The sequence below is a fragment of the Homalodisca vitripennis genome, chromosome 6 (genome assembly GCF_021130785.1).
Source record: "Homalodisca vitripennis isolate AUS2020 chromosome 6, UT_GWSS_2.1, whole genome shotgun sequence".
In the NCBI taxonomy this organism is placed as follows: Eukaryota; Metazoa; Arthropoda; class Insecta; order Hemiptera; family Cicadellidae; genus Homalodisca; species Homalodisca vitripennis.
The window spans coordinates 123,670,681-123,694,476 of NC_060212.1; the positions used below are offsets into that span (position 1 = coordinate 123,670,681).

At 31.5% G+C, this 23,796-nt stretch overlaps 1 protein-coding gene across 1 annotated transcript in view; it reads left to right on the forward strand.

Moving 5' to 3' along the window:
• Positions 1 to 3,122: 3,122 nt before the first annotated feature.
• Positions 3,123 to 23,796, forward strand: part of LOC124364903 (transmembrane protein 268-like) — a 32,301-nt gene continuing 11,627 nt past the window's right edge. Inside the window, 3 exon segments of the mRNA XM_046820709.1 lie at positions 3,123 to 3,304; positions 21,878 to 22,141; positions 23,083 to 23,198. Coding sequence (XP_046676665.1) covers positions 3,283 to 3,304; positions 21,878 to 22,141; positions 23,083 to 23,198 — 402 coding nt within the window. The 5' untranslated portion in view covers positions 3,123 to 3,282.

Sequence of the window (23,796 nt, forward strand, 5' to 3'; positions counted from 1 at the left end):
AAATTTTCTAAGAAGAGGGTATAGACAAATTGATCACCCGCTATGACAAGTGTTTGAACATCGGTGTGGAAAACTATTTCGAAAAATAGTTTAAGGTTTGGACTTTCACGTAGAAATAAAATTGAGTTGGAAAAAATTGTTTTACTTGTTGTTTTTTTTTATAACGGTACTTACACTTCCTGAACACGCCTTGTTATTACACTATGCAATGTTATTATGCGAGGCTGCAGTAAGTGTCCAGCACTCGAATGATCTTTATTATCGAATCGTCGATATTGTTGAGTAAAGAATTCTTGCTACAACTACTTAAAGAAAATTACTTTATATTGTAATTATAAGTTGTATTTCAAATTACAGTCTATAAAGGAATGCTATCAGAAAAGCTACACATGGTTTTGTTAAAGGCACTAGATTGTGCACAAATTATCAAGGAAATAATTTTGAGCACCATTTATAAGGTATGGAAATTAGAATAAATTTTAGAGACAGAATTTTGCATATTTTGTTTAATATCTCAGAAATGGGTGGTCTTACAGGTCTGGGATGTATTTTATTCAATTTTCCAGTTCATTCGACTTAAAATCCAATAAATTTAACTACTATTTTTACGCCATAAAAAACATGTTTCGCTTTATTTCAATCCCTTTCCTATAAAATTGGTCGAAATCTTTTGCTAGCCGTAGCTCACTAACAAAGCGTTTCCAGAGATACGTTTATATGACTTTTTTTCCATTATTTTGATGAGAGAAAACCACTTGAGAAGTTTGTTGGTTTACTCGTGAGACACTGCTCTTCTAATCACTTTATTGGATTTTTTCTTTTGGAGTTGGATTCGAAAGAGTTGTTCTACAGTGGACGATTAAGATCCTATTGTTAGGATTGCTTTCTCAGTTACTGCCATAAAAGATAAGTCCCATGTGTTCCAAGTTTTAGAAAAATCAATGATTACAAGTTCCAGGTTGTTATTTGGCTGGAATGTGACATTTTCAAACTAGACAAGTGTGGTGTTGATTTTGTTTCTGATTGTGGTTGCTATTAGTATTGCTGCATATTTATCACTGTCCCTCAAAGTAATAAGTTTATCTATTAAAAAATTATAACGAAATTTAAAATACAGCTTATGATATTTGTAAAATTTTGTATTGTTAGCTTATCCTGTAAAACATGCATAATAGGATATGCCCAGTTCTAGATAAAAACTGTTAAAAAAACTTCCTTCGTTTTTGATCATTTTCATAATTTTAAGTACACTGGATACTGTGTTAGAAAGTTTTTTTTGTAAAAAGACTAAATTTTTTTAGTTATTTGATTTTTTTTCAATAACCACTATTTGAAAAAAAATTAAGTCAATTGATTTGCTTTTAAAATTACAATAAAAAAACTTGTGTACTAACTATGTTTTGAAGAAATTTTTATTTTCTATTTGCTTTAATCTAAGAAACAATACTATTATGAACACAATGTAGCCGTGGTGGACAGGGTTGCTTTAATGTGAGTTTTGAGTTTAGCTCCAGTTCACCTTCCTCTTGATAAAGCGTCTGGAATCTGATGCTGTTACAGATTTAACTCCTGGAATCTGGAGCCATGTTCGTTTGAAGAGATTGACTTTTTTCGATCTCTTCAGATGATCAGATTCCAGGAAATCAATATGGAATCTTCAGATTCCAGGAATCAAGTCTGTAACAGCATCAGATTCCACACGCTTTATCAAGAGGAAGGTGAACTGGAGCTAAACTCAAAACACATTATAGTGAAGTTCCCAGTACACCCTCTAACAATTAGTTTAGAAATTATTTTGAAGTTCAATCAAAATTAATAGCCTGATCAAATTATATTAGAATAGAAAGAAAGATTGATAATGATTTATTTAAATTTTAACTCAATGTTTATTGTATTTCTATATTTATGTGTTTGTATCCTGCAGCCTACATGACTAACATCACAATGTTGTAAAGAAAGAAAGAATAAATACCTGCTATGTTAATGTATTTTATTATGTATGTGTATGCATGTTTTATTTATAGTATAATCATTGTTAATAAGAAGTATTGAGTGTGTATTTGTGAGTCAGTTATTAATGGTGTAGGAGGATCTAAATGGTAAAATAGTTTAAAATCATTTAGAAAATTATAACATTTTAAAAATAGTTTAATTGAAAACAAATTAATACATTTTTGAACTTAAGTATTACTGAATTATTTTTTATAAACTTGATTGAGGACAAGTAAAAATATTAGTTAAGGGGATTATTTACACACTGATGAAGTAATGAATAAGTTTTATAAATTAAAAAAAGGATATTACATTTTTTTACAATATAACTTGTTTATTTCTTGGGATACAAAAATATTTAGTTTAATTTCTATCAATTAACGTCACAAGTCTTCTTCTTCTTCTATGGGGCGGCCAATTGCCATACACTTAAGCCTCAAGGGCCTTTTTCGCACCCCAGAACCACACCATAAAGCCTACCAGTCTATGATTTTAGCAGTTCCACAAACCACCGAAAAAAATTATCAGGTCCTCCTGGGGAAATTCACCACCCTTGTCCAAACTACCAAAGATGGCATAACCCCTCCCTTGCTATTGAAGGGCAATCAAAGAGCAAGTGTTGGGCAGTTTCATTAAAATTGTATTACTAATTTAATAAAAAAATATATAATATTTATGGCCAAAGGAAAGTGTATTTCTAGTAAGTACTTTGGATCAAAAATTAAATTATGTAAAAAATGTAAAATAATTTAGTGCTGGTTAAAAAATGTTTAATTTCAACAAGTCAATTAGGCCTGTTAGTCTTCCAGACTCATTACCAACAAATTGGAACCAGGTCGAATAGTTAAGTATACAATTAATTAAAACTATATATCTCTTTATTTATATATATATATAAATAGCAGTTTCAGTTATGGCGATAACTAATAATACTATACACCTATAGTATAAAGGTCTGGTACTTTAAGCATTGACTCATGGAAAAGTCTTGATTATGATACTACTTCCGAAATAGACATAGCAGTAAGAGAAGATGTATATGTGAGGAAAGTTATTTGACTGTATGTAGATGATGTCTCACCAGTGCTTGCTATCAATTTCAAACTTTTTCTTATCTGTAAACCATTTAAGTTTCATATTATTTGTTTGTTTTCAGATTTAATAGAATTGGTATGAGTTCTGCAAATTCAGAAAAAGAAAATAGCGGAGATTTAGGTGTGAAAATCACCGACAAAAAAGTGGGTTCAGTTTGAGGACGATGAAAAGCGGAAAAATCTTCCTGAAATTACAATGCCCCCTCCAAAATCTCCTGGTAAGTGATTTTCTAGTAATACATCATTTTCTTCTAACCAAGTAGCATATTTGGGTTTAAAAGAATTAAGAAATAAGAGTAAAAATAAGAATATTTTTATTCATAAAAGTGTTATATACATACAGTCGACTCTCGATAACTCGAATTTCAAGGGAACGGCTGTTTTCTTTCTTCGAGTTACGTATAGTTCGACTTAAGAATAGTTCGAGTTATAGAGGTAATATTTCACTAAATTCGACTTACAGAGGTAATTCGACTTACAGAGGTAAACAAAATAAAATTCGAGTTATAGAGGTACAAATAAACTATGTTTTTTATTCCCTACATCCTTTACAAAACTAATGTATGTACTGTAACTACATACAGCATTTGGACTTACTGTCACACTGCAATGTATGCCTACAATTCATACGTACTTAAAATTCAAATTTGAAAATAATCCGTAATCTTCGTCTGTCTAAGGCTTTTTTCAAAATTTAAGTATATAATGTTCTCAATAACAACAACAGCAGAGAACACGTTGTCTGGTACATCACTTGATTGTTCTAAGTAGCTACGTAAAGTGTTCACTGCGGCCTTGGCTTTCCTTGGTTGTGATGTCTGGTGGTTGCTCCATGCCGTCGTCATTGTCATCATCAGAGAGGACGTCTTCACTTGTTACAGTTGCGATGATGTCTTGGTCCGATAATGATCTGTAGACTGAAACACCCTCGTCGACATTTGCAAAATCATCAAAGTCTAAATTCGGGAGCTCGTTATTTATCATGACGATCCACTCAGCTTCAGCGTTAGGAAGTCTTGGTTCTAGTTCATGGGTTAGTTCTAGTTCAGCTTCGAGTTAGCGAGGGTTGATCTGAAAATTTCGAGTTGTAGAGGTAGTGTATTTAAAGACTTAGACTTATCTACTGAACTTCGAGTTATAGAGGTAAATTTTCTATCACTTCAAGTTATTGAGGTAAAATTCGGGTGCAAAATTAATTCGAGTTACGCATGGTTTTTTTTTTCGACTTAGGCAGGTTTTCTCAAGGGAACGGAAAAAAATTCGAGTTATCAAAGAATTCGACTTATCGAGGTTCGAGTTATCGAGAGTCGACTGTATTTAAAAAAAATTGCGAACGTAGTTTCTTAAAAATTAATTTTTGTTTAATAGTACTTAATTAGAATTGTTATATTTCAGGTAAAAGTTTGTTATTGGTTTAAGTGTTGCATAGTTATTTTTCTTATTAAAATAAAAGATTGAATGTACAGATATCATTCTCTAAACAATTTCATGAATAATGCTGCATGCTGGGCATTACACTTGCAAACACAGTTGAGGTAGAGTTAAAGAGTTATTCAAACAGATAAGTTCTGTCCTTACCATGACCATGGCACACTATAGGACTAGCATAGTAAAGTAATGTGACTACAGAACACAGACAGTAGGCTATTTTGGCCAGTTTCGGTTGACCAATGGTTTACATGGGTAAGAGACTTCATGTTTGTTAAAGATTAGAATCAGCTGATAGTTTACATTGGTAACTGCATAGTTGTCTTAACCTGTATGCTACCTGTATCTGAACATTACAAGTGCTAGTGTTAGAATGATTTCATGTTTCGGTTATTCTCTTTCTATTTTATTCATAATGAAAAAATATACAGTTTTGTTTCATGCTAATAATTTTCTTATAAAAATCTTGTTATTTAAATGGGACTAAAATGGAACTATAAAAATAATTACGGAAATACTAAACAGAAGATATTTTGTAACGTCACTACTATTTTGGAGTGAATTAGAAGATGATGTTCTAGACATTTCACTTTTGGTGTGCAGGAATTGTTAATTATATCGTAAGATGTAAAATGTCATTTACAAAAAAGTGTTCCAATTTCTGTTTATAAGAGGCTAAAGTTGGTAAAATTTGGAAACTAAACTTAAGATCCTTTTCATTCTACATTGTTCATGTAGAAAAAGGAAGAAGCTCATCAAAACATTATAAAACATGTCAACTAATGATCAGTCATCACTAGAGCAAAGATTAGTAAAATACTGTCTAGGACTTTATATACCGTTTTTATGGTGTCTAAAAAGAATATTTATGCGTGAAGAGAAGGTTAGGACACCGAAGTATATGGCAGTTGTCCAATTAGCACACTTTGCACGTGTCTCATTCACAAGTGACCTTCAGTTCCTGACTGAATCCAAAGCAATGGTGCACACAGTCATCTAATGGCATGGAAATCACAGGGACGTGTCTAGTGGCTTTCTCACCTCAGCATAATCAAATGCTCATCTGAATATTTTGATTAGTTAGTCATCAGTTAAGCAAATTGTATATTTTAGGATAACACAGCATTTGGATTCTTTATTTAAAATTTATATTTAATTGTGTTGGTCTTTAGAGAAGACTGGAGGATGTGTGACAACCAGAATTTTCATGGACATTTGTTATCATTGTTTTACACAAAAACATACACTCTACTTTTCAAACTTGAAATCTGGCTTCTTCTTCATATGAACAAGGTACGCAAGACCATATGAACAGGTTTCGCTGAAGTTGCATTTCGAAGTTTCAAATCTACAGTGCAGCTCATTTCATACCTAAGATGTCCCACAGACGACACACAATCTGGCAAAACATATTTAAATATCATAAAGCTTCATTCTTGAGATATTATCTTCATCAATGTTCAAGCCAAATCCCATTGAGGGTCATACACCATCATCGAACTTTATCTTATATATCGAATAAACTGATACATTGGGATATCAAATGACCTTATAGAATGTAACAAAAGTCTTATCAACTAATCCACCTGTCATATGATTGTACTGTCTGTTTGCAAATTCATATATTCTACGATTTCTACATTTCACTTTTTCACTCTCACCTTTTGTATGGCACTATTCTTTGGGGCAGCTCTGCTGGTGCAAAGGAAGTATTTAAATGTCAAAAAAAAGCTATTCGATGCCTTGTGAACATAAGTGAAACAGATTCTTGTAAACTTTTTTTTATAGAGCTAGGCATACTAACGCTGCCAAGTATTTACATTTTGCAAAGCCTGGTTTTTATCAAAGAAAATCTGACTTCGTTTAGCCTAAGAAACTCTGTACATTCTTATAATACCAGATCTGTAAACTTAATTGATGTGAAATATACTAGGCTGAGCAAATCCCAACATAGCTATATCTACATTGGTACAAAACTATTTAATAAGTTACCTCTCAACGCCAAAACAATGAGCACTAAGAACTTTAAGAATATGTTAATTAAGTGGCTAAAAGTGAAAGCCTTTTATTCAGTTGAGGAAGTTTATTTAAGTGATTTTAATAACATTGAATGTTGAATTTTAAACTAGTTTTAAGGAATTTTAATTAGTTATAAGAAATGTGACAATTGATGTGGTCTAACTCATACCAGCTCTGACATTGTTAATACTTTTAAGTGGGACAACAATAAAGATTCTTGATTTCTTGATTTTCTCATTGCCACCGTGCTTACCCATAAGACCAATGTGAAAAAGTTAACTAATGCTCAGCCTAATCCCATGAAGTGATATGCACCATTATCAAACTTGATGTTCCTTAAATGAAGCTTCATTGAACATTTGAAGTCTATAGGTCAGTTGCCTGTATAAAAATGACCTAAATGCAAAATTGTTTATAGGTCAGTTTGTTCTCTAGATATCATGCAGAGACAGACAGACAGACAAATTGAAATTTTTCTTTGGCCTCAAAAATAAGATAGGTTTACTGTGAAGCTCAGAGGTTTTATAAACAAGTAAGCTAATTGATTAACTAATTCTACCCAAAGTGGACATGATGCTCACATTAATGCTTTTTACAAGTTCATGAGCCGAACTGTGTAAAACGTTCTAAAAGGTGAACCACTTACATATTTCTGATTATAAGTAAATACTGTCTTAGAATTCACAAATAACAGACAATCTCTGTATCAATGCAGAGTATCTTAAAATGTAAAGGTGGTATCCATTCAAGTCTGAAAAATCTTTGATTAATAACACCTTCATTATAATAATTAGAGTAGCCATATAAGATATTCAGTATAATTGCACACAAATAAAAATATGCATAAATTGTGAGAACCTTGTTCTTAAATTTTATTTAAAATGCGCTTATCATTTAAAATTTACCACTTTTATACTTGGGGGCAAATATCGCAATATTTTATTATAATTTGTAACCAGACCATGGGTTATACAAAGCATTAAGTACGGGAAGTAATAATCTTTTATTTCCTATCTCATATTTTACTAAGAAACTGGATAGTATCACAATACTTGGTATACTATAAGTTCCAAAATTGTTTCCTCAGTTTATTTGTAAAATCTGGATAGAGGTTCATCTGAGGAAGTTAAAGTACACCTTTATAAAAGACTAGTAAAAATCACTATTATACATCAGAAAAATATTTTTATTTGACACTCCTCAGAAAACAATATTTTCTGTTTAATTTTATGTACTTTCTTATCACAATACAGTTACCAATATTTTATTGTCAAATTCATAATTCTAATTAGGAAGTCATTTTATGCATTACTGTTTCAAAAAGTAAAATTGATTTCACTTCCTTGGGTTAGTGAAGTGGATTCTTTCATATTATCAAGTGCCAGTGACAGTGGATTTGGTATTGTTATTTTTGTATTAAAAATGTGCTTCCTCCATAATCTTTCATCTACAATAAACATGGCCTGTTTTAAGAAATAAAGTTTTGGTTTTGGTTTTATTAGTGTTTTAGCACGCCAAAAAAACTGAATTTTCAATATGCTAAAATTACTACAGATTCAAATATAATACATTTTTGACTAATAATAGAGAATACTACACATTTTTGGTCAGCGACAACAATTTTTGTTGGCACCAAATAAAAAAAATTTTTCCATAAATGTATTTAAAAATCGACAATCTATTTTAAATTTTTTGACAAAAAAACCACGGTAATAACTTGGTATCACCGTTTAAAATTTTAAGTGCAGTTGTACTGATGTTCTTACAATTAACCTTTTTAACCAGTGACATTTTTTTTATAGGTTTAGTGGCAAAGAGGATAGAAAGTCCTATCTCGGCTCTCTAATAAAGACGTTTTTCATTAAAATAGCCTTTGATATTTAATATTACTAATTTATTTATATTACTGTAAATTTTTGACCAATTGGATTTTAAATTTTAATACATTGACATAAGGATCCTTTAGTATTTATTTTATCAATATTATCAACCGATTCTTGAGAGAATAAACATTTTTACCCCTGATTAAGTTATGTACATACTGTTGGAAAATTACAATTCTACTATTTAATTATACAATTTTTAGAGACCCTTTCTTAGTTGTTTGCAATTTGCAATACTGATGAATAATTCCATTCAACTGATTATTGTATTTGAAATCAGTAACTGAATTTTATTGTTGTAACTTAAAAAAAGACATTGTTTATTTATTTTATTTCCATTGAAATACATTTTTAAAAGCTCAATTGTGAAAGAATTTAATCCATTGCGTAGTGAGCGAAATATAACTAGTTAAGGTCTGGTAATTCACAATTAGGAGATTTTTTATGATGGACTAAACTTGCAAACTGGATCAGGACATGATATTTCTGTATGGCCTTTCTCACAGTACTTAGGGCTCAATGCATGACAGAGGCTGAGCATGTACATGTGGCCTGTCTTACAGGACAACCAATGGCTGTGCAGAATAAAAATATTTTATATTACTAGTTCTGGTTTATTCTGAAATAGTGGTATTTAGTCCACCATCAAATTTATATTTTTGTCTATCATTATGTGTTATTGCTCTTTTATCTAAACACTTCTAGATTTTACTGGTAAATTTCAACAACTAAAATATTCTTGTAAAACTCCACGCATAAGACTAACTTCTAAGCACTGCTCTCTTTACAGACTCTGTACTGACTGCACTATGTAGCTATTGTGACTAAGCTTTTTGGAGTAATTTAAATAAAAATATTGTTGACGAACTGGTTTCTTTCCTGCCTCTGGTACTGCAACAATTGTTAGAGAGACGTTTTTAAAGCTGCAAGTAATTCACTACTTGACAGTACGGAATTAAAGACGGTGAGTAGCCATCTTCGTACATTAATACCAGTTTAGTCCAGGAAAGATGTCATCTTTGTACTTTACTACCAGTTTAGTCCAGGAAAGATGTCATCTTTGTACTTTACTACCAGTTTAGTTCAGGAAAGATGTCGTCTTTTGTACTTTACTACCAGTTTAGTTCAGGAAAGATGTCGTCTTTGTACTTTACTACCAGTTTAGTTCAGGAAAGATGTCGTCTTTGTACTTTACTACCAGTTTAGTTCAGGAAAGATGTCGTCTTTGTACTTTACTACCAGTTTAGTCCAGGAAAGATGTCGTCTTTGTACTTTACTACCAGTTTAGTCCAGGAAAGATGTCATCTTTGTACTTTACTACCAGTTTAGTCCAGGAAAGATGTCATCTTTGTACTTTACTACCAGTTTAGTCCAGGAAAGATGTCATCTTTGTACTTTACTACCAGTTTAGTCCAGGAAAGATGTCATCTTTGTACTTTACTACCAGTTTAGTTCAGGAAAGATGTCATCTTTGTACTTTACTATGAGTTTAGTTCAGGAAAGATGTCATCTTTGTACTTTACTACCAGTTTAGTCCAGGAAAGATGTCATCTTTGTACTTTACTACCAGTTTAGTTCAGGAAAGATGTCATCTTTGTACTTTACTATGAGTTTAGTTCAGGAAAGATGTCATCTTTGTACTTTACTACCGATTTAGCTCAGGAAAGATATCCAAGCTGGCTACTTTCCTGGTTGGTGAAGCGGAAGTAGCCACATCAAGTTCCTCAGCTGTAAGATGTCTGAAGACTTCAATGATTGTTTATAGTAATTTTTACTCCCTTGGTTGTTTTTAACTTTGTCAGACAGACTTGGATAACTGTATGTATGTCACAGGGATCTGAGCGATTTATGCTACACTCTTTCAAAGGTTTATCAGAAAAGTGCTTTCTAAGTAAGGACCAAGGTTTCCGATTATTGTAGATTAAGTTAAATTCTCCTAGTGTCTGCTGAACTCATTTAATTTTTTACCTCCATTATGGATGGAGACAGAATGTCAACTGTGCCAGTCTTTATATATCCCTCCCTTGTCTTTTGTAATAATATTCCATCTAGCCGGAGCAAAAGATAGATAATAGTAATACTTCTTATCAACTGATAGGAGGATAGACCTGTGCTGGGCATGGAGGGAATGCAGCAGGAACTTTCTACCCAGCAGCCATTGGTTTCATTGCCTGTAGCAGTGTTGTTTTGTAGTGGCTGTTGTTGGGTTTACAAATGTTAACGAGTACACTTTAGCTGCGTAAAATATTCTTTTCAAATTCTTAGATTCAAATTTGAAGATACAATTTATTTACTATAACATGAAGAATAAACATACAGTATAATTTTTATAATGGTACAGAAATAAAACTTTCAACGTGAAAATTATATAAAAATAACAATTTTCAATGTGTACTTACAACCTTAAATATATTTTCTTACAAAACAAGTTCATTTTTATAGTTATTATAATTCAATTGTGCCTAAGTGGATGTGGTTTACATATTGCAATTTATTAAATAAAAAATTCACATTACTTATAGTAACGTTTTCTTATACATATAACATAATTTGTATTGTTTTTTAATATAAATGCACTGAACATAGAAGGTTTATTAAAAAAAAAACAAAACAAAAAAATATTCCAGTTTTAAGAAGGAAAGAAAATTCCATTAACTTTCTTTTGCTCGGGTAACTTTTAACATGCTTACTAACAGCTTCATTAAAATAACCAAGTACACAATTTTTAATTGTTAATATTATTATTCGTTTCAATGGGTAATAATTATGATACTTTCTAAAATATTGTTTAAACGGTTTGTTTAAAAAGTTTACAGCTGCTTCATAAAGAAAATCTAATCAAGCTAAATATTATTGATTTCAAACAAATCAAAATCACATAAAAAATAAACTTCAAACAAAGAGTTATTGATTTGTAACAAATCAATATCTAATGTTTACTTATACTTCGTCAATAACTAAACCAACAGAAATTAAATGTTTATTTAAACTCGGTTATATGAAATTTTGTAAGATTTTGTACTTGAACTCCCGGACACATAATGTAGCAGTAATAGGCAGTGGACGAAGTGGAAGTGTCGTGTTCGTAGTCATTACATGCCACTCTGGTGAGTAGCACAAGCTGTTATCTGTATGTGAGCTATCAAACGTGGTAATGTGTGTCAGCTGGCACGGTTGGACTGCAACAGATACAGAGCAGATTCTTTCAATAGTATTGCCATCTTATAAGTGAAGGTGCTCTATCCCATTTACCTTGGGCTAAACGGTTTACTTATATTTCATAACAATAAAAAAGTAATAAATTAATACAATATTTTACAATAAAAATATGAAATTTATAACAAGATTAAGTGATCTATAAAATTATTGTGATGGAAATGTAGGTGCAATAGAAATGAACTTATTTGCTTTATCGTGAAACTTATTTGAATTAAAGTTGGCTCAAGTTAGATGATTAAAATAGACTTAATTCATTAATATTCTGATTTAAAGTTATTGAATCAGAATACAAGAAAAATATCTTATTTTTAGTGAAAAAACTTAAAATTGAGTTTAAACAATTTACCCTAAAAATATATATGATTTACCAGAAAAACTTAAAGTATTGAATTTTTCACAATATTTTATATATATATAAACCATTTAAGTTCTGTAAATAAAATTTTAGAGATATATAAAAACAATTTAAACAATAAAAAAATATCACATATAAAATCTAAATAATGTATCTAAAAAAGATGACGTTTGAAAGGTAAGGCGGGTTCGGAAATGCAAATAAATTGGAATATTTCCACAATTATAGGATGTGAATTTGAATCCCCGTTAGTCTTTGAAAAAAGTGTGAATACCGTATTGGATTACGTGCAGGGACTGATATCTCCAGACCCATGGTTGTATCATGGGATCAAATATGTTTAGCACGTCGGGAAGCCATGACTGAATTCTAAAAACTCTTGTACCGCTCACGGTACAAACCAACCGGCGCTGATCTCAATCAGCACTTTCTAGTGAGTCACGTGTGGGACGACATGGCTAAACACTGAAAACCCACTCTTGTTCTGTTAGACTAAGTATGGTACGGTCGAGGTGGCCGGAATTACAGTATTTTGAAGACTTGCACGATGAACCAGCATTGTAGTATCTCAGTGACCTTGAGTATATTGTGAGCTCAAGTGTGGCATAGGTGAGCCGCCATTGATTTAACTTGAATAACTGCGTGTGTACCGCAGTTACAAGAAGTACGTGTTTGGCCATCCATTGCTGTATGTCACATACTTTGCATGTGTACCGTGATATGGCACAGTGAAGGACATGCCTAGAGATGACATTCATTGGTTACAAGTTTTGGATTAAATGAAATGGGTTTTTATAAAAAGGTTAAACATTTTTGTTCATGTACGACATATATTATGATGATAGTGAGGTATTGAATTATGTTTTAGAATAAACGGCACTAATGAACATTTTATGTATATAGAGGCAAGTTTGGAATGAAGTCATCTAGTCTAACAAACACCACCTACTGGACTGTCTGTGGATTCTTGATTCCTTTTGGCAATTCTAAGACTTAAGCTTTTCTAGGAATTAAAAATTGTTTTGTTGTGTCGCGATCCTTAACTTTCAACCAAAGCTTTTGGACAGTGAACTAAATTGTGAAGCATTGTTGCGTGGTCCACAAAGTAATGATGACATATGCCTGAAGAATCCACACTCCACTTCACAAAATTGCTTGGTTCTGGCTAAATATAATATAAAATAAATAAAATATATTGTGCAGTTTTAAATATTTTACTTTGGCATTTAGGAGAATTTGTATATGGAATGATATTTTTGTTTGCCTGTTGTACAATCTATATGTCTTCTGTGTAGAAAAATTCCTCTATATAGGCTTACATTTCTCTTAAAAAATGTTTTTAATGTTTACGCCGATTTTATACTTTGTTTGATAAAAGCCGAATTAATGGCATAATATTCATCTGTTTTGAGATCATTAACAAACATTGGAATCTCAACTTTAGTAAAATTTACTACTACAATGAATGAAACAGTACTTGTAACCTTGTATTTTTTATGCTTGCCTAATTGACAGTTTGGAATGTGTATTATGTGCAGTAAGGCGTTTTGACTTTTATCACACAATTATCAAGTGTAAAATTGATGTTAACACAACACTGCTATCTGAACAGAACGATAAAACAAAGATAAGTAAGTTTATGAAACATAAGCAGTGCGGGATTTACATAATTATTATGATGCCCTAACAAAGTGTTTTGTGTAGCCCGCTCTCCCCTTTGTGTTATATGAATTTTAAATTGTGATTAGTTAAGTTAATTTACTTGTGATGACATATTATTAGATTAATTTCTCATATAAAGTTCATAGAATGAACAGCGTGATTTTGTAAGGTCTTTGAAATATATTTTGAACCTAAAACTATAAGTATATCTTCTATCTGTTTCACGTTAATAAAGAGTATGTAGCAAGTGACTTTTCTGTTGTAATGAGATATTCAAAGTTTAAAATTTTACACCTCTAATTCTTTGTACTGCTTTGGTTTAATAAATAGTTTTGTAGAGTATCTATATATTAAACAGTAGTCATAGATATTTAGCATTAATCATTCTGAAGAATAAATATAATAGGTGTCCTACATAGCCTATAACCCTTTGGGTTAAAACACAATGCATTATAATTAATTTGATGAAAATAGTAGGGTTGTATGTGACTTTGTGATGTTACTTAGAGCCTTATAACTGTGAAAAAAAACTGACAATTGGGCACGTGTAACTAACAAATTCTATTTGTAATTTTTTATTGGGTGGTGGTATGACGAAGCTACAATTTTGTTACTTCCTCACACCACTCCTAAGTTTAGATACCTGAAGTTTGAATGTTAACCACAAGCTAACTAGTAGATCTACAATAACGGGAGTTAATAGGACATTAAATTTAGCTTATTTATTTATTTTTAGAAGTATAAATAAATAAGGCAAATAACTTACAAACATTAACGTCCAGTTTTTTATATCGATAACAACGAGAAAGAGTACGGGTTTTGGCGCTTTACAACCAAACTACGTCTTTAACATTCATTGGAAGCAAATGCGATCCGATAAAGACCAAATTTTTATATAAGATAGTTTTAATTGTACTGTTTTTCAGTATGTTATTTTAAAATTGTATGAAATAAAGTTGCTATTAAATTGCCAAATTAACCTTTATTTGGCTTCAGTATCGGTTTTGGAGCTCTTAAAATCATATTTTTAGGCACCTAATTTTGTAAAACCCTATTTAATTTTTAGCACAGATTTCATTGAACTTGTTTCATTCATTTACTGAGACCAGAACCTGCATGTTTGACCCTGCGGACTGCTTAGGGTGGTGTTGCCATGGGATAATCTCTTTAGTACTGCACAATAATCAATGATAATCAAATTCCTCAGCTGTGTTGTGTCCATTTGATTGTTAACGATTTATTGACTTATATATGGAAAAATATCTTGTGATAACCTTGGATTTGTAAATTGAATCGAAAACAAATTATATGCAATGAAAAGTATGGTGCAAGGTGGGGTTTAAATTCACATCTCTCAATTTCCGGTTGAATGCTCTTGCACTTGAGACCATAGTATTTTCACTGTCAAAAATTTCTTGTTAAAAATTTTAAAGCCATGTTACAGGATGACATGAAGAGAGTTGTGGGAGAACCTATATGTCACCACCTGATAGACTATGTATTCAAATTCCATGTATATGTATGATACCTTGTGCGGTCTCTCTAAACCCACAGCCCTAAGCCGAGCCATAGTCAGTATGGTGGTAAATCCAGTACTGAATATAATCGTGTCATGTATTGAAGAAATTAACATGGACTCTTTCGGTTTTGACTAATACTGTAAAACAATAAATTATTAAACTGAATAGTCTGTAAAACGTTCTTAAAAGCTTCACTGCTTACAAATATTACAATTTCAATCTACACAGTACTGTCATTAATAGAAATTGTAATAAAATCAGCCCAATCTTTAAAAAAATAATTTCTAATGATATTGTGATTTACATTATGTATATTTTAAACATCAATAAAATTTATGGAAGGATCACACGCATAATCAAAAAACTAAAGAGTAAATGAATATATTATATATTCAAGTTATAAATTCACTTTATAGGGCTACTATAATATATATATATATATATATATATATATATATATATATATATATATATATATATTTTGCAAGTAGCAAGCACAGTTGTGGGTATGAATTATTTAACCCATTAGCCTTGTATCATGTAATGGTTCCGTGAATGCTAGTCTGGACCTAAAAGTTTTATTATAGATCTGTTCCAAGACAAGTACAGTGCTATCTAAATGTTTTTTGTTAACTCGATTTTCATCAGAATGTTTTGAAATATTGATCAAATCAATGAGAAAACTATGAAATAAATGTGGAAAAATATTTCAAGCTGTTAAAGTAAAATGCATTATACCAAAATATTATGTCAATTTTGGTCTAACTTTTTATGTTTTAATATTTTCTATTGTTCTTAGGTTGAATTTTTGTAACTTGCTAATATGGTTGCTTTGTACAGCCTTGCTTTATATTGCAATGTCTGGCCACCAGATAATCTATAATGCCTGACTTATAGCTTTCGCACAACTGTTGTCTTCTGATTTGTGTTTGTAAACAAACACTCCCTATATATATCGTATGGGGGACAAAGGCAGCTATCCATAAATAAATAAATTAAAAATTACAATTATTAAAAAGTACGTAAGAACAAAGTTTTTACGTACTTTTATACAAACAAACACTCCCTGATTTTATACATTCGTTATTCAAGTGGGAGTTTGTTTATAGTGGTTGGACTAATATTGTTATAACACTTAAGCAAAAATTCAATTCTGCAATTAATTTAAATATAAATAATTAATAAATTACCAAAACAATCATAGTGTATTACAAGAGAAAAAAATATGTTTCAAATGTTTAATGTTTTGGAAAGAATATTTATTCTGAGAAATCTTGCTCATATACATGTACATATATATATATATATATATATATATATATATATATATATATACATGTTATATTGTATTTCTATATAGAGAAATAAAGTTGAAATAAAATAAAAGCAACAACATTGTACATGGTCTTTTATGTTATTTGTGCACAAAAACAAGTATTATTTTTTAAATGTCCAAAAATTCCAAAATATTTTATTGTTTGCACAGCATTTATTTTTTAATATATGACCACAAATATTACTATCTGTTTATTATTAAAGTCATTTCATGGCAATAAAAAAAAAATTAAATGTAAACGGATAAATTGAAAAATAATTTTTTTTTATAATCATGTAATTTCAAAATATTCTTCTAAACATAATTGTTGTTTCTTGAAAGATTAAAAGGACGTATTTAACTAATCTTTTAAAGTTAATAGATTGACAAGTGTTATATTCTACAGTTGGATTGTTATATTATTATAAAATATGAAACTTACACAACTGATTGATTATGTTGTTCCGCCCAGGTGCTCTGCTCTCACCAAGGCCATCTTCTCACCTAAATACATAAACTGTTGTTGGTACCATATCAAGTGTTTGATATTAGGTCTGTGTTACATCCTTGTTAACAACATAATTATTAACTACTGTAAACTATGAGTGCTAAAATGTAGAATCAGTTAATTTTAATACATTATTGGTGTAATAATTATTAAACACATGGAGCTAAAAACCTTATGTTTGGATTTTAGCACTTTAGATTTTTCCTTTTTTATCATATGAAAGTGAACTAGACAGTAAACTAATATAATTGATTTGTTTTTATTTTTAACATTTAAGTCAATTTTAAGTTTAAGTTTGGAAGTTTTAGAACAAATGTTTTGATTATGTAAAGGCACTTACATTATCTTTGTACTCTACTAACCGTTAAGGGGAGTCGGAACGCAAAAAAAATAAAATTTATACAATTTTTTTTTATTTGTTATTTTGATTTGTTATTTTATTCCCTTTAAAAAAATATAACTCTCACAGTTGTATCTTATTCCTAAGTTTCAAAATTAAATAAAAACTAGAGGTATGTCAGCTGTTTTTGGTCGGTAAACGCGTTGAGAAAGCTGACCACTTCTTTCAGCACATTGTATAGTGCACACTTCTCTATACACAGAGAAGTTTGGACCTCTATGACTTGATTCTTACTCTGTGTTACCTCTGATGTTACTTGACATCTGATTTTCCTATTAGCCTATGTTTGTTGTGAAATAAATAAATAAAAATAAAATTAGGTGACGGTAAGGTGCTTGGGGGAAAGAAAAGATTAACAGACGCCCAAATAGAAAAATTACAAACATATTATGGCCTTGCAATAAGAAGAGGTGTAAAGAATGTAGAAGAAATGAAGAAAAATATTCGGGCCACCTACTTTCATAAACTCTCCACTAATGAAAATCCTCAACACTGTTTGTGTCCGAAAGGCGTAGACTCGTGGTGTGGTTATGAGAAGGCTAAGGCTCAGGGTACAGTTTTATGACCACAAAGATAGCCTACCTCAAGAGATAATGTTAGAAATAAAATACATCTACAGGGCACTAACAAATTCTGAGTTGTTAAAATAATGTTTACACGGACATACGCAGAATCCAAACGAGAGCTTCAACAATGTGGTATGGGCCAAAATTCCAAAACGGGTCTTCGTAAGGCTGGATACGTTGAAACTTAGTGTATATGATGCTGTTATTTCGTTCAATGATGGAAATAGTGGCAAACTTGAAGTTTTCCAGAAGCTTGGACTAAGTTTATGTGATAGGTCAGTGAGTGCTTTGCGCGGAATTGATGAATTGCGACAGAGGAAAAGTGAGAAAGCTGCGGAAGGAATAATGAAAGAAGCCAGACAAGAAAGAAGAAAAAGAAGAATGGTTCAAAATGAAAAGGATGATTAAGCAGATGGACCCCCAGTATGGCCCAGGACTTTTCAAACGTAGACCTAGAGCCTCATTTTTGTCTTGTTTTCACAATAAATGCGATTTCCGGAAAGTTAGCCTTTTTCTCATAAAGGTACATTTTTCTCAGGAAGTATTCAAGATACAGTACTGATATTTTTCGGACATAATTTATAGGCTATTGCCAACAATCAGACCCAATTTCATGCAATTTGCAATCTTAGTTTTTGCTGCTATAAAACTTTTACTAAACGATTACGTGATTTTTTAAATTGATTTGGAAAAAAAAATTTTTTCACTAGGAAAAACTTTTTGAAAATTATCCAAGTTGGGTCTGATTACACAAAATAAGGTAATAAACAAATGTTGAAAAAATTATGACTGTAGCCTAAGTACTTTCTGAGAAAAATGTACCTTTGTTAACATGGGGAAGATGGGCGTTCCGACTCCCCTTAAAAAAATAGAAAATTATGAAGTCGGGTTTGTTTACTTGTAGAATGAGAGACAACCAATGGAGGAACATGAATCATCATCCAATTCGATCTTGCCTATTTAGAAATGATGTTATATGAAAAATTTCAAGTTTATAGCTGAATTAAGTTTCAAGGTTAACTGCACCTCATCAAAATTGATCTTGCCTAGTAGAACCACGGATTCAGATGCATGCAAACTTTCAAGTCTATAGTTCAGTTTGTTCCTGCAGACAGACAGGAATCTGACAGGATCTGACAGGATCTGCTAACAGCGGGCCAATGAATATTTTGGACTTGTTTACAAACGTATCTGCTTTTCTTGACACATACATACATAGCTATGATCTTAGGTTCAGCTTCTTTGTAATTATTTAAAAATAATTAAAGATATATGTAAATTGTATTATGTATGTTATTTGAGTGTTCCCAGACAATCATCAGTAATATACTCAATTTTGTTTTACACAGTACAGCATACAATTAGCAATTAAATATTACATATTAAATACTAAAATATTATATCTAAATTATGAAAAAAGTTGAATGTTGAGTATTAAGTGTGATAACAACTAATATACACAAATTGTTTACCAGGCAGGATATTTATTCCCTCAACACCAGATTTAAAAACTAAGAGTGACATTCTGCAACACTACCTAGCTGAACTAGGACTTCTTTCAAAATAAATATCTCCAAATTGTTCAATAAACCTCCTGATACTAAGAGTGACATTCTGCAACACTACCTAGCTGAACTAGGACTTCTTTCAAAAATAAATATCTCCAAATTGTTCAATAAACCTCCTGATACTAAGAGTGACATTCTGCAACACTACCTAGCTGAACTAGGACTTCTTTCAAAATAAATATCTCCAAATTGTTCAATAAACCTCCTGATACTAAGAGTGACATTCTGCAACGCTACCTAGCTGAACTAGGACTTCTTTCAAAATAAATATCTCCAAATTGTTCAATAAACCTCCTGATACTAAGAGTGACATTCTGCAACACTACCTAGCTGAACTAGGACTTCTTTCAAAATAAATATCTCCAAATTGTTCAATAAACCTCCTGATACTAAGAGTGACATTCTGCAACACTACCTAGCTGAACTAGGACTTCTTTCAAAATAAATATCTCCAAATTGTTCAATAAACCTCCTGATACTAAGAGTGACATTCTGCAACACTACCTAGCTGAACTAGGACTTCTTTCAAAATAAATATCTCCAAATTGTTCAATAAACCTCCTGATACTAAGAGTGACATTCTGCAACACTACCTAGCTGAACTAGGACTTCTTTCAAAATAAATATCTCCAAATTGTTCAATAAACCTCCTGATACTGCTCATGTCTTTCAATAATTTTAAACAAAATATTGTTGACTGGTTAATTATTCAATAAATGAGTATCTAGAAGCCAATATCTGTATTGTATTTTAATTATAATAAATTAATATATTCCAATTATGTGATGTATTCTTGTTAATGGTTTTGTGTTTAGTTTAGTTCATGTTTTAAGTAATGAAAATATTTAACTGTTGAATTACTTAGTTGTATAATTGTAGTATTTTATTAGTTGAAAGTGTCTATTTCTTGTAAAATATCAATGGTAATATAATTCTTGATTCTCCTATTTCAGCTAAGTCACTATTATTTTTTTAAATTGTGTCACTACATTTGTGAATTCTATATGTGACCGTTAGACTTTTTATTAACATCAACCTTGTATTATATAGGCTCTTCCCCTTATTCTGTTGATAAGATCCTTGCACAGTCCAGTGACCCATGGGGCAGGCAGAATTAGGCTTCGAAGGGGATAAGGCATTTAGAGCCATATCAGAACATGGGACACTTGGAACTGATAGCAAACAAGTCTACCTGTTTGTGCATAAAAACATTTAGACTAAGTTGAATGTTTATTTTAGTAATGAAGACATTTTTATTGCTTCAACATTTTATTTCAAAAATGCTTTTGCCAGTAGTGGCATCATTAGTTAATATAAACATGCAACATATCAGAGATAAAGAAAAAATATGATAACGCAGTTAAAATAAAATTTTAAACTAATAAAATGAATAAATAAAGTAAAAAAATTAATAAAACATGCAAATTTAACCGAAAATTTCTAATTTTATTGGGGAAAATAACTAAAAGAAAATGAATTATGTCACTTCTAACATCTCTATGTTAGACCTAATATTACTACATTTTAGGCTATTGGATTATACTGCTTTATTAATTTCAAATCATAAAAGCACACAATTTTGTAATTTATTTTTTATTTTTGAGGTCCTTTTGTTATGCTCATTTACTCCTGAGACTAGTTGTTTTAGGAATTTTTATTTCATGAATCAATGCTATTGATATTACACATCATCGTCATGTATTGTAAAATATTAAAAATAATATTGTCATAGCTTTGAGAATTTGAACTAGGGCTATTCACCTAGCATAATCAACCTTCTACAATATTGTTACTAGTAAATAAATACATTTTGGTAATTTTAAATGACCTTGTGTGTTTGATATTTGAATGGCTAGAGGTTTTCCTCTGTGGTAATGAATCATACACAATAAAGGCAACAAGCATATACGTCAAGGACATTGCAAGAGATAATGGTACACAAGATTGTCGTAAATAGCATCACAATTTCCTATTGTTAGCAGATGTAAGTACACTGTAAATTGTACGCATGGATGTGAACTTATGTTCATCAATAGGTTTGAGAAATGTTTTCAGTAAAAGCGGATAGTAGGGCTATATATTTACAGTAACAGTTACAGTTTACTTTATTGCATTTTTGTTAATAACAGCATTTTTACGTTACTTTTATTTTTTTAGTATTATTGATATTTTTTTGGTGTAATTTAAAGTTGAAGCTGAACCTCAATTTTATAATAGAATAAAAAAAAAACTAGTGGTGTTTGCAGGTTTTTACCCAAATACACTTTATAAGGGTGATAATCTAATTTCATTGACAGAGTTAATATCAGATTGACAACCTATTGTTCCATGTCATGCTTGTGTCGCAGTTGTAACAGACAGTAATGGCAGTGGATTGAAGTCAGCAGAGACGCCATTGTCAGTGCCCACCATGTCTGCTGCCCAGTACAGTGGCGCAGTGATAGCAACTGAGTCGGTACATATCAACCTGGATCGTGGGAACTTGAACCGGTCCGTATCTGCACACGATACGTCCACTGATACCCCCGATACTACCATCAACATGTGCACCGTCAACTTACAGAATGGTGACACAGCCTCACCCGCCACTGGCATCATTCGACAGGGCTTCGGTCAGTATAATATTCACATTTTTTGTTTTGATACCATAATTTTTTATGATTCTGACACTCACTTTCCATTTGTACATGAGGTATTTGATAGTTCTGAACTTTCCAAACAAGGTTAGTCAACTACAGGTTTTTAATTTTGCTTCCCCTTATTCAAACAAGATTCTGGATGAGGCGAAATCCCTCTGTTTCGGTTGAAATGGGCAATAGTAGATTAGTCTTGCTTACAGGATGTTTTTTCAGCTAACAAAGGTTAAAAATCCAGTATCCATAGCACAGTTTATGTGGGGCAGCCAAGTCAGAATGTACAGGAATCTCTTTTAGGGGGTTTGGAATTCTTCAGAGGAAGACTAGTGGCATAGGGAACAGACAGTTCCCTCTGATAGTGGATTTCTAGTAATGTAATGATTTGGTTGCCCCTGCAAATGAAATGCAGAGAGAAGACTTAATATTGGCCTCTGGGGATAGATGGAATACATACTTGTTTTTCCTGTACATCAGAGGGGGACATTGAAATCTGCTGACAAACAGTAGGGCTTGTAAGTATTGCCTTGATATGAACTCAGGTTTGCTGACAAACAGTAGGGCTTGTAAGTATTGCCTTGACATGAACTCAGGTTTGCTGACAAACAGTAGGGCTTGTAAGTATTGCCTTGACATGAACTCAGGTTTGCTGACAAACAGTAGGGCTTGTAAGTATTGCCTTGACATGAACTCAGGTTTGATGGTAGTTGTGATATCTGAAGTTAATTGTTACCTAGTAGCACCTTGTATAAACAATTGCAGAACATAAACATGAATCTGTCTATGATTAAGGGAGTCTCAAAGTTTACAGTAGAATGGAAGCATAAACTGAAACAATATACCTGTGCCTAACCCTTGAAATGTTTTGCCACAATATATCTTCTTGTTACGCAACATAACGGTGGTTTGATCTTTTTCAGCTAATGGGGACATTATAGTCACACTTCTGCCTATTAACTCCAGTTTACCTTGGATCACACCAGCCAAGTTCCGCCCCGAGTTGGTGCCTGAAGAGCTTATGGCACAAGGATTAACGGTAGGTTCTGTGCATCAAACATTCCTGAAACCTTAGTTTACTGTGTTTACAATTTAGTCATTATATGTCAATTTTCTTTCTTTTTGCACAAACTTTAATTAATTTTCAGTCTTGATTCATCAAATGTAAGAATTGAATAAAACTCCAAATACTACATTTTTTTAGCTCGTAAATAGTATAATATATTCATAAATTTTACATTCATGTCTATTTTAATTAAATTATCATTATTTATACTCTGTGAGATTGGTTAAATAAAACTTTGCATGTTTTCCATAGTTGTAAAAAACAGGGTCCCCACCCGACCGTGAAAACCGTGAAACCGGGAATAAGCCGTGAATTTCGTTCACCGTGAAAAAACCTTAAATAAGCCGTGAATTTTGTTTACATACCGTGAAAATCTCTACAACTTTTGAATAAATAAAATCAACACGGGTCGTCGTCAGACGATCATATGGGAAAGTTGACCTTCGCTATTGCAAAGTAAAAAGTAGCACGCAATGTAGGGGATAGACCGCGAAGTTTGACAGGTGCTGCTATCTGAGCGATTTTACTGATAATATGGTTTATAAAACAAATGAGGAAAAGGAAGGGCCGG